Source organism: Fomitopsis serialis (genome assembly GCF_022376445.1).
Source record: "Fomitopsis serialis strain Sig1Antser10 chromosome Unknown B0H18scaffold_119, whole genome shotgun sequence".
Classification (NCBI taxonomy): domain Eukaryota; kingdom Fungi; phylum Basidiomycota; class Agaricomycetes; order Polyporales; family Fomitopsidaceae; genus Fomitopsis; species Fomitopsis serialis.
This window is the reverse complement of record NW_025955079.1, coordinates 49,103-61,350: the sequence shown is the minus strand read 5'-3', so window position 1 is coordinate 61,350 and position 12,248 is coordinate 49,103. Positions and strand designations below refer to the sequence as shown.

Genomic DNA, 12,248 nt, shown 5'->3' with positions numbered 1-12,248 from the left:
CCAGGCGTAACATAGCTGGCGGCCCCAGATCAACCACGCGCCCGCTTGCGCGTGCGATGGATGGCGGCCCATGGTCGGCTCTCGAGCGGCGACGATGCTGATTCGCGCCTCAAGGGAGACCAGTTCGGCGGAGGCGGCAAGGCGGACTGGATAGTCCTCGTCGGGGAGACCGGCGGTGAAGTCCAGAGTGGCAGAAGGAGACGGGGAAGGACGAGACATGGGTGACAGGAGATGGGAGGGAGGAGGAAGGAGCACGAAGGAGCAGGAGTGCGGCGAGCCTTATACGCGGGGAGACGAGGCCCAGCCACACTGATCGGAAGAAGATTCCCCGATCAAGAGACTATCCCGGCCAATCAACGCGTCGGACGAAGCGCTAGAGAAGCAAGGCGAGCAGAAGGCCGTGATCGATCACCGATCGCTCAAGACTTGGGACGATCCTGAAGGCGGCGTAGGAGTACCATATCGGGAAGAATGAGAGTCTGACCGGGGACGGTCAGAATTTCAAGGTGGGGGTAGATGTGGGGCAGGCCCACATGGGAACAGCGGTACGAGCCCGGAACGACACACGCACTCAGGCCCAGGCAATGCGGAGCGAAGCGACATCCATTGGCGGAAGGACGACTCGGCGGAAGGACAACCAATATAAGAACACGCGGGAGGAAGACGGCTACAGTACATGGACAACGGGCTCCTCCCCCATGGCGTCCTCAACCTCTCCTTCCTCCAGATCATCGACATCCCTAACCGGCGCGAACCGCAGGCGGCGAGGTACCCAGAGTAGCCGTCCGGGACGTAGACTCCCTCCGACAGGCGGGCGTGCAAGTCGCGAACACCGCCCTCCACCGTATTCAGGCCTCGGGCGATACGAACAGCTTCGGAACGAGCGTCGCGGTTAGCGGTGCGGCACTCGTCTAGGAGGCCCTGGAACCGAGTAAGGAGGCTGTCGAGGCTGTCGGACGAAGCGCGGTAGGACGAGAGCTGTAAGGGACGCTCCAAGTAGCGAACCGGAAGGAGGGGACGACCAATCTCTGCGTCGCCTGCTCGGCGGTGACCCGATTCGGGGCCCAGGCAATCAAAGGGAAGGGTTCGCCCACGTAGCTATGCTGCGACGGAAGAGTGAGGAAGACTTGGTCGAGGTACTCGATCAGCTCCTGCACGTCGGGATAGCGGCGGACGAGCGGAAGGGAAGCATCGCCGTGGGCCACTGCACGGGAACGAGAGTCGAAGAGCATTCGCTGCGGGGAGGACGGCTTAGAGGGGGATCAGGAATCAGGATGAAGGGAAAGACGCACGATTAACCACCGAGCTCCGTGGGCCCAGGCAAGCCACTCGTGGTCGCTATCGGGGTTCAGACGAGGCTCGACTACGCGTTCGTCACGGAGAAGATCGATGAGGCGGTAGAACCGGGTGGTGAAGACGATGGTGGACGGGTTCGGGGGAGCATCGGCGGGCATTGCAGACGGTGGGGAAACACTGAGAGCCAGGGGGAGGGAGCGGAAGGAGCTGGAGAAGGGTATGGCGAGGCGTCGGGAGGAGGCGGAGGGGGCGGAAGGAGCTGGAGAAGGGCACGGCGAGGGGTCGGAAGGAGACGCGGCGGGTGCGGAAGGAACGGGAGAGGAGAGGAACGGGTGCCAGCGAGGGTAGGACGTGGGAAAACGGCGGCGGGAGAGACTTAGGGGGGAGAGGGAGGAGGAGTTAGTCACCTACCACTACCTCTCAGGACTCAGTATCTAGGTTGCGCCGGGCAATCTCAGGCTTCAGGTCTCGTCTCAGGCTCGCGCTCAGGCTAAGGAAGGTCGCATAAGTTAGGCTCAGGCTCAGGATCGAGGAGAACTCAGGTTAGGAACGTCGGAGGGAAGGCTATCGAGTATACCAGGCTCAGGAAGGCAGTCTTCACTAAAGGACAGCGCGGACGAAGCGTGCGGCACACCTCCCCATTCCCCCTTTTCCCTCCGCGAGGTACCACGGACCTCGCTCGCTTCCTCCGCCAACCGTCAACTGGTACCAACGACCCCCGCCCATCGTTTTCACTGATACCAAGAATTCCCTTCCGCGTCGTCCACGCACCGGGGACTCGCAATCACCACAGCGTTAGCCGGGAACGGACGCGGAGAGAGAGCCGCTTACCCAACCAAGAGCGAGGCGACCCGCGGCGAACTCGCCGCCAGCCCAACCCAAAAGAGCCGACACTCTACAGACCATGAGCACTCGAGCGGAGAGCAAGGTGCTGCGAGGCAACCTGCTCGAAGGCGCGCACATAGAGCTGATATGCCACAGATTTCCAGCGGCCCTGTATGCGCACTATCTCGGGGCTGACACCTTGCGCGAGAAAGAACATGGCACCGCCGATGCGAAACGAGTGCCCGAACGAGGTGCCCCAGCCTTGGGCGGTGAAGATGCTGTTGACACGCCGAAGGACGGCTGCCCGAGTTAGGGGCCGTACAGCGCCCGTGCTGTCTCGCCACGAAAACAAAGGGTCATCGGGGCCTGCAGGCACCACTGCAATTAGATTCTGCAATGCGGTGATGGGACATACTGTCTCGCCCTGCTTAACGAGGTAGACAGCTTGGGTTTCGCCCTCGCGTGCTGTCTTCGCTGAGGGCAGGTCGAGCTGTGCATAGACCTTGCCATTGACGTCCTGCGAGATCAGTCCGTCCTTGCGTGTGAGATGCTTGTTTGCGCGGAACGAAGCACGGCTTGGTACGGTGACTTCTCCTAAGCGCATGAGCCCCCAGAAAGCGCAGGTCGCGGCCGCCCACACACAGGCGTCGAACGAACTTGACAGGTCGAGTGCCGCCCGTAAGGCGCCAAGCATCGGCACCGTGACAGGCGGGCGTGGGGCTTTCCTGCGTGCACCGACGTGCCGTTCAAGACCGCGGAGGTGGAAATCGATCCTCGCATGGTCGTCCGAGGACAGTGGTGCTGGCCAGCCTTGAATCAAATGCCAGGCACGCACACCAGCCAGGTACTTCCTGACAACATCCCGACTTACTGGCTCGAACGCGGGCCTCCAATCAGGCCGACATCACCCGGCTGAGGGTCGGCTAGGGCCCATAATGCGAATGAGTTGAGCACTGCAAATGACGCAGGCAGGCGGTCTTCCTCCGCAACTGAGAAAATATCGCAGAAGATGTGAAACTTGCGGAGGGCGGAACCATATCCTTTCGTGTCGCGAAGTGACTCACGAACCGACAAGTCCTGCAGATGCTTGATAGTAGGGTCCGCTATCGTCGACGGTGGCGGAGAGCGTACACCCTTCCATAAGAAAAGGTGCTCGTCCGCCCGGCACGCACACCATGCAGCCCTTTTCACCCGAAGCCTATCCTGTAGCCGACGTGCCGTCTCGCGGAATGTCATGGGAGTAGCCTACGCCGGCCGACGCGTCGGCTTGTACGATGAGGATGGTGCAGCCGACGTAGACATAATGTACTTACCTGGGTGCAATGTAATCGGGATTCGTGATCCCAATTGATAGTGTGAATCGACCAGCCGGGCTTGTTTGTGAGTTCGAAGCGTCGGCTGGCTCAATCAAGGCGTCGGCTCACTGGGAATGCATCCGCCTTGCTCGTGTGCCACCGTCCTGCCCTCGCGTCGTCTTGTTTGCCCGCCGTCCTGTTCGTCTAACGTTCTGTTGGCATACTGTCTTGGCGACCCAATTTCCTTCTCGGTGCTGTCTTACTCGCGCGCTGTCCTGCTCGTGCACACCGTCTTGCCTGCGCACCGTCTTGACTCGGCGCACCATCCTGCTCACACCGTGCTGCTCGCATACCCGGGCTGTCTTAGCTGCGCGCTGTACTCGTTACACACCGTACTGTTCGCGCGAACCGTCCTACTCGTGACCACCACCGCCGCCCGAGCCCGGGTCTACCTTCAGGCGTCCGAACTCTGGACGCTTCAACTTTGAACTCGCTGTGGCGGGTACAGAGGACGTGCAGGTATGTGCAGGTCGTTGTCGTCATGGAAGCAAATTGCTCACCGTGAGTCCATAGGTGGCGAGTCTCTGGACGAGTAACTCGTCGCTGCGGGTGAGTGGGAGGGTGAGTGAGCGAGCGAACGAGAGGGCAGGCGTGTGAGTGAAAGGTCGGGCCAGCGAGCGAGAGGTCGGGTGAGCGAGTGAGAGGACGGGCCAGCGAGCGAGAGGACGGGAAAGCAGCCGAGAAGGTAAGTGGAAGAGCAGGCGGGCGCACGGGCAAGCGAGCGAGTGAAAGGGCCGGCAAGTGCGTCTGAGGATGGCACGCAGGTGAGAGGGTGGAAGGGCGAGCGAGCGAGAGGGTGGGCAGAAAAGAGGGTGAGCATTTGAGTTGCTTTCTCGTGTCCCGTCTTGCTCATGTATCGCCGTCTTGCTCGCGAGCGCCGTCTTGCACATCTATCGTCTTGCTTACGCGCCGTCCTGGTTGCCCGCCGTCTTGCTTGCGCACTACCTTGGTAGTGCACCGTCCCGGTTGCATGCTGTCTCGCTTGTGAGTTGCATGTTGTCTTGCTCGCACACACTATCCGCTCAACGCTTTGGCACGATCATCGCCACACGACGATTGCTTGGCTCACTTCACAGGGACTTACCAGATCAGCACTCCGGCGACATACGTGTCGGCATGGGTTACCTTGCCGCCGTCGCCGTCCGAGTCAGGGCTCCCACTGCTCAGCAACAGCCTTCCATCACCACCCGCCTCGAATCACGACACCACGATGCCGAACACCTTCTCCGCGATCACCCGTGACTGCTCTGCACCCTTCTCCAATCCGGGCGGGCTGAGCTCCTCCAACTTGCACTCGAGCGGTGTCTCGCGCGTCTCGAAGAAGTACTCCGCACTCTGCAAGCTCAGCGCCGTCGCGATGGCATGCAGCATCAGCAGCATGAAATTCTGGTGCAGCTTGGTGGCGAACACCTGCACGAAGCCGGCCTGGAGCGCACGCGTGTCAGTGGAGAGGAGCACGAGCATGACGGGGTAAGTCTCGTCGAGGTGCCGCACGATCCTGGTGCGCCCCCGTCTTGCCTGCTTTGGACCGTCTTGCCCCACTGATCATCGTCTTGCTCGCCAACCGTCTTGCCTGCCAGTGGTAGAGTCGGCACGTACCTCGAGACGGACGCCTGACCCGCAAGCCGGTGCTGCAATACTTAGTACAGACACGCCGTGGGCTTTGTAGTCTGCGCGGAAGACCGACATCGGCGTAGATACTAAGCGAGATTTGGAATGGGTTCGACATGAGGATCACCGCCAAACAGCTGGTATGACCGTCATGATGCGTGTGACCAGGCTGGTTGAGTTCGTGATGACTGCGTGTAGTGAGTCGTGACCGTGCAATGAAATGTCATGGTAGCCATTGGGCTGTACTGGACTCTCGTCTCCTGTCTTCCATGGGCAGACCCCAGTGCTACAAGGATACTACAAATGGAAGTACTACTGACCGTCTTGCCTCACATTACTGAGTGGAACTTGACCGTTACTAACGGTCCACCCGGAGTGCATTTGGCCCGTTTGTAACGGTAGGCCCGGGCTCGGCCGGAGCAGGTAACCTGCCGTATACAGAGGTCCGGCCGGGCTGCACGTCTCGGGCTTCTAGCGGTCCGGCCGAGTACCGACCGACCCGTATCAAACGATTGGCCCGGAGCCGGTTCCACTATGAACCCTGAATTCCAACGTGGCGGCCGGACATTCAGCGGGCGGCGAGTGGACGGCGCGGCCGGGGGCGTCCGGCCGCAGCAGGGTATCCACTTTGAGCATTGATTCTCAACGTGGCGGCCGGGAATTCAGCATGTTCTCAATGGACGGTGCGGCCGGAGCGAGTGGGGTGATCATGGGTGGGGGCTCCGGTCGGAGCTTAGGGACGACACCCATGAGTTAGACGGTGCGGTCGGTCACCAGCAGGCATGGTGTCCAACGGTCCGGCCGGTGTTGTCAATCCAGATGTGCGGGGCTACAGCCTCCATATATAATACACCATTCCCAACGGTCCGGCCGGTGGCGGTCCACCAGGGATTCAGGGATGGTCCCATGTGTGGATGAGGGTACCGCCCTTGGGCCGTGGATTCGAACGGTCCGGCCGGCGAGTGCGACTTAGGTATTGCCTCATACATGGATGAAGGTACCAACCTCGGGCCGTGGATTCTGACGGTCCGGCCGGCGAATGCGACTCAGGTATTGTCACAACTATGGGTGAAGGTACCGACCTCGGGCCGTGGATTCTGACGGTCCGGCCGGCGAGTGCGACTCAGGTATTGTCACAACTATGGGTGAAGGTACCGACCTCGGGCCGTGGATTCTAACAGTCCGGCCGGCGAGTGCGACTTAGGTATTGCCTCATACATGGATGAAGGTACCAACCTCGGGCCGTGGATTCTGACGGTCCGGCCGGCGAATGCGACTTTGGTATCGCCTCAGTGATGGATGAAGGTACCGGCTTCGGCTCTCTATGGATGAGGGTACCGACCTCGGGCCGTGGATTCTGACGGTCCGGCCGGCGAGTGCGACTCAGGTATTGTCACAACTATGGGTGAAGGTACCGACCTCGGGCCGTGGATTCTAACGGTCCGGCCGGCGAGTGCGACTTAGGTATTGCCTCATACATGGATGAAGGTACCAACCTCGGGCCGTGGATTCTGACGGTCCGGCCGGCGAATGCGAGTCAGGTAGTGTCACAACTATGGGTGAAGGTACCGACCTCGGGCCGTGGATTCTAATGGTCCGGCCGGCGAGTGCGACGTAGGTATTGCCTCATACATGGATGAAGGTACCAACCTCGGGCCGTGGATTCTGACGGTCCGGCCGGCGAGTGCGACTCAGGTATTGTCACAACTATGGGTGAAGGTACCGACCTCGGGCCGTGGATTCTAACGGTCCGGCCGGCGAGTGCAACTCAGGTAGGTACGGCCGGTTACTTTTTGCAGCCGAGGTATGTGATGCATTGAACAACGGCGGTCGTACAGAGCATTACAAATCTGTCTACCGTGAACCACTCGCCTCGCGATACCATTCCTTCACCCATGCTACTGCCGCCCTGTTTTGGTTGTTTGCGCGCTGCAGTGCCAACAACGAATCGATGTGTGCCATCACCGCGGCACGCTCGGCGGCCAACTCCAGCACTCGTGACGACATTGCGCCGGTCAGACCGCCATCTGACACAAAGAAATGGATGTCAGCGTGTCTATGTATGAGCAAATGAAATGAGTACGTACGGGTTTCCGGAGCCGGATTGAACGCATTCGTCGCAGTCGGAGCGAAGGTGAAAAATGCATCGTCTTGCTCATGGTGTGGAGCAAGGGTGCTGGTAATGTTGGCAGGGACTATCCTGTCAGGCTCGGCGGGCAACTCACGGGACTTTCCTTTGTCCTTGCGGGTGCCTTCTTCCTCACCTGTGCTGGGGCTAACGCCTCCAAGCACATTGCTCCCCGACCCGGGGATGCCGCAACCCCGTCCAAGGGGCTGATGTCACGCCTCCAAGGCGGTGGCACCCAACCAAGTTCGCCGAACTTCGGGCCCACCGGTGCGCTTTTCTGATACCCTGAAAATTCGGGGAAGGCCGGCGCCCGGAGGGCCTTACCATCAGCGCGTCGGCCGCTCGAGGTGCTCCTGTTGTCCGGTCGGCCATCCGTGATCTCGATGTCGGAGTCGTTGCTGGCGTGCGTCAGTGGTGCGGGCGTGTATCCGGTGATCACGACGTCGGAGTCGCAGCTTGCGGCCCTTGCGCCACGCCCAGCCGGTTCGTCAGCTTGTATCTTCTGAGCGTCGGCCGGCTCGTCCGTTCCCTGCTCGGCGGGCCCGGCGGAAGGACCCCTCATGATCGTCGGTGGCGGTCTACCGGCAGTGAGTTTCTGGCTGCTCCGAGTGAGTGCCGGGACTTACCTCATCAGCGATTTCCATCGGGATGTTGAATAGCTTCCGGCTGTGCGCACGGCCATCCACCTCGGCGGGCACACGCTCTTGCGGCGACTACACCGAGCACAATGTGAGTATCTGCTTTGCTCGGGCAACGGTGGGTATGACACACCTCACTACGTGCAACGGAGCTCCCGGCCCGCGATGCTAGTGTTGTTGCCAACATCTTCGCGACAAGCGGATCCATGTCCTGCTGGCAGGAAATCAGCGAAAATCATTGTGAACAGACCATTGAACTTACCGGTATCTCATCCTCCGTTGGGATGCCGAACAAGCTTCCTCCCCTTCTCACCGTCGCCAGCGCTGACTTGACAGGCACCTATGCGCATGTTGGTGAGTACATGCACACCGTCAACATTCAACCGAGACTCACCTTCTCGTCGGTACCAACGTCCGAATCAACTTCCATCGGGATTCCAAATAGGCGTGGAGCCACCGACGCCGAGCGAGCACGCTCTGGACCTGCAATAGGCTAGCAGCAGCTTCCGTCAGTATGAGGCTGAACTGCTCGGCGAGAATACACGTACCACGGCCATCTCCACATCCTCTTCCTTTGGAATGTTGAAGAGCTTGCCCGGGGCGATTGGTTCCCCACTGCCACCGGCATCTGTCCTCGGTCCGTGGACATTGCGGCCGGATGCTGCGTGGGTGGCAATTGGCTGGTAGGTAGCGGAGGTTAGTATTGCTCAATTACTCGGCATGAGTCCACATACCAGAATCGCATCTGCAGGTTCTTCCTTCGGAATATTGAAAAGTCGGCCGGGCTCTTCCTTGGGAATGTTGAAGAGTCGGCCGGGCTCGTCCTTCGGAATGCTGAATAGTCGGCCGGGACAGCCTGCCCGCCACTGTGACCGGCACCCGTATTAGCTCCGTGAACATTGGGACCCGGCGCAGGGTGAATCGGCTACCGAGGATGCGTCAACGGGAGCGTGATGAGCAGATCACGGCGGTACGTACCTCATCATCAAGCCCGATTGGGCTTCTCGATGCTTGGCGGGCGTTCCGGCCGCCACGCGATCCCTGCCGACGAGTTGACACGTCACGGCCGCCGGTTTTCTTGCGAGAGGCTGGAAGAAGGGTTATGAGTGGTAGGCCCCGGCGATTGGGCCGGGGACATACCTTGCTTGGCCATTGTTGATACGATGGGTTGAGGATACGCAAGTGGTCAGGAGGAAGAGGTGTGGCGAGCGATCACCAAGTTGATCGCCCATTAGCGCTCCCGCGGCATAACCGGAGTCACGTGCGCCGTGTGGCTGCAGTGTGGCTGCTAAGTTCGTGATCGCCGGCGCTCTTCTTCCTTTGTCTCCGCGTTCACCATCGCGTTCATCAGGAAAAACTCCCTTGTCTTGCCAAGTAAGAAAAGCCCTTCAAGGCTTGAAATGTGTATCTTACTTTACAAGACAAGTCATATGCTTGAAGTACATGACAAAGCATCCTAGTGCTTCAATTCAATACAGCATTTGCTTTTCCAGCATATAATTGCATCTCAGTTTCTCAAGTCTTGACAGGCTTATATATTCATTTTAGTTCTCTCAAGCATAATAGTGCTTTGGCGTCTTGATCAAACTACCCAAATTCTTGAATGTCTCTAAAATAATAGCTTTCATTCGGACCTCATACTACAGCGTATTCGTATTCGTCCATAGCCTTACAGTGATGTACAATATTACATACAGCTCATCAATAGTCAGTTCACATTCCAGCCCACCAATGCCTGTGAAACGCCGCCCTAGAAACACCCATTAACAGCGCAATGTTGCAGAGGATATTCTGGAATCTGTACACTGATTAGCATTTGATGTAGGATTGTAAGGTAATGCTCACTGAGAACTGGCTTAGCGTAGACCTATGTCCAGTGTCAAGCTTCTGCAACAAGACATACCTTGTTCAGTACAGCCAAAGGACAGTGAATAAATTATTTACCATCACTATGACCACCGCCCTGTCCGTCTTCGCGATCTGACACATTCTGGTCCTCATCTGCTACACCTCTTGGTGTTAATCCCCTTACTTTACAATGAAGATGTAGACTGACCTCCACGCTGCGTCGATGACGCCGACGGCTTTGACGACGACGGCTTTGACGACGACGGCTTTGACGGCGACGGCTTTGACGGCGACGGCTTTGACGGCGACGGCTTTGACGACGGCGGCTTTGACGGCGGAGGCGGCTTAGACGACGGCGGCTTAGACGACGATGGCTTCGAAGACGACGGCTTCGAAGACGACGGCTCGCCAGACTGAGTGCGTCGAGGCGCCTGCTTCGTACTGGCACTGGTGGCATCTACGATCTCGACCTCACTCCAGGCGATGAACTCATCGCCACCTTCGCTACCACCGCCTTCGTCATCTTCCTGGTCCTTCGACTTCAGGGCCTTATGTTCGTCGACGAGAACACTGAGACCAACAGTTAGTTGTAATTTAGTGAAACAGCCAGGGTACTACTTGCCTGACGTTGGTCCAGATCATCGCCTTCAATGACTGGTAAGCATCTAACGCGTTGTGTTCGAACTGATCAAGAATGCCCATGATGTTGCTCCACCTATGTATGTGTCAGCAATAAGCACTACCAAACAAAGAGAAGACTTACTTCGGTGCGTACATCTTGTTTGTGAAGTGGTGAGTTCCAGATGCTATGTCCACCAATGCGGCCTCGATCTATAGTAATATAGATCAGTATCTATCGGAACACAGTACAGTACACTACCAACACAGCACACTACACTACACTACATATGATCGATTCCTGCTTACCGCGTTGCAGACAAGAGCGATGAGGTTGCTGGGAACCTCGCTGAACCGGTCATAAGCCATAACAGAGGCCGTGTCTCTGTGTCCGTGGAACCAGTGCTGCGCGATGAGATCCGAGATGGCCCTGTGGTGGAAGGGCTTCTTGCGATTGACGACACTCGCCTGGGTTGGGTTACGCAGAGCAAGTCAACTAGCCCTCTGATGCACAGATTGTAGCTCTACTCACCTTCACGTCGACCTCGTAAGGAACGTCCGCCTGCCAAGCAATGTCGATGTCTCCGAAGATGAAGTTAGGCATCGAAAACTTGCGGTGCACGTTGGATTTGAGGAGGAACATTGCAGCCGCGACTTTGCGCTGGGTCGAGAGGCCGCCCAGGCCGTAGGCACTGTCGACCACGATCTTCGCCTTCTTCTTGACCTCGTTCCTGAGCTGAGACGCGCCTGTCCATACCTGCCACGAGAGACTCAGCTTGCACAATGTGATAGAAAACGGAACTTACGAGGCTGGCAACGTTGTCGCGGAGGACGTGGTTCCTTTTCTTTCGCAACGTCTTGAACCCACTCACAAGGTAATCAATCTTCTTGCCGTCCTCCGCACGATGGTGGCGAGCGTCTCTCAAGGCTCTCTTGATGACGACGTGCTTGTGGGGCAGCTGACTGCTGTTCTGCATCTTCTCGGAGGTCCACGCGTGGTCGAGGGAGAGGCGGAGGCGTAAGTACATCTGCGCACATGTCACAATCGGCCTGAGGCTCTCCGGAAGGTCCCTGGTCTGTGCGCGCCGATGACGACCTTCAGACTTGATCCATCCGCACTGCGGCGACGGCGACTGCCTCCACCTGCCTTTCCCGTGGAACGCTGGCTCTTGCTCTTCGGCCCCTTGACAACCTGCAACTCGTGTGCTCAAGATCAAGTCAGCGGACACAAGATAATTCACTCACAATCACATCATCTTCACTGTCCTCCACGGACTCGTCATCGCTGTCTTTCGATGCCTGCGAACCCTCATCATCACTCTCGGTGCTCGACTCCGACTCATCGTCTACCTCCTCGTCCGCCTCCGCGTCGTTCTCCGAATCGTTCTCCGTATCGTTCTCACTCTCCAACCAGTCGCTATGCTTCCTCTTCTTCTTTCTTTCTACCACCTTGCCCTTGTCTTTCCCCTTCGACTTGTCGACCACGGACACCTTCACCGTAAATCCTATGTTTACTGTTCAGAATATTAAAAGCTGGCGTGGTCACTAACCTTGACTTTTGCCCTTTTCGGAGGCGAATCAATAACCACGGCATCCATGCGCAAGACCTTCTTAGGAGGCCGTGCGGGAACAGTACGATGTGGTTCATCGTCATCCAACCCGCTGTCATCACGAGCGTTCCGCGTACGCTTGGCCCCGGTAGTCTCCTTTTCCTGTGTAGCGGGCGATCCAACACCTACAAAGTAGATTATCAAACTAGTATGGGCCAAGAGTAGATTGACGTACCGATAGCCTTCGCAATATTGAGCTCGTCTTGGTCGAGCAACGGCTGAGTTGAGCCTCTTGTGGCGTCGCCTTCCTCACTCTCGAGAACATTACTTTGCTGGGCTCTGGTCTTCCCAAACGCAGGCTTCGGTTTGGGTCTCACTG

General features: G+C 58.1%; 1 protein-coding gene across 1 annotated transcript; it reads right to left on the bottom strand.

Annotated features, from left to right (window-relative positions):
- Positions 1-6,923: 6,923 nt before the first annotated feature.
- Positions 6,924-9,006, bottom strand: B0H18DRAFT_1107651 (uncharacterized protein; the record flags this gene model as incomplete). The annotated part of the gene is made up of 11 exons (XM_048032717.1): positions 6,924-7,114; positions 7,175-7,421; positions 7,481-7,810; positions 7,842-7,928; positions 7,987-8,064; positions 8,116-8,193; positions 8,248-8,346; positions 8,402-8,533; positions 8,588-8,719; positions 8,832-8,941; positions 8,994-9,006. The coding sequence occupies 11 exons, from the start codon at positions 9,004-9,006 to the stop codon at positions 6,942-6,944; spliced, it is 1,479 nt and encodes a 492-aa protein (XP_047887668.1). The 3' UTR covers positions 6,924-6,941.
- Between the last annotated feature and the right edge of the window lie 3,242 nt (positions 9,007-12,248).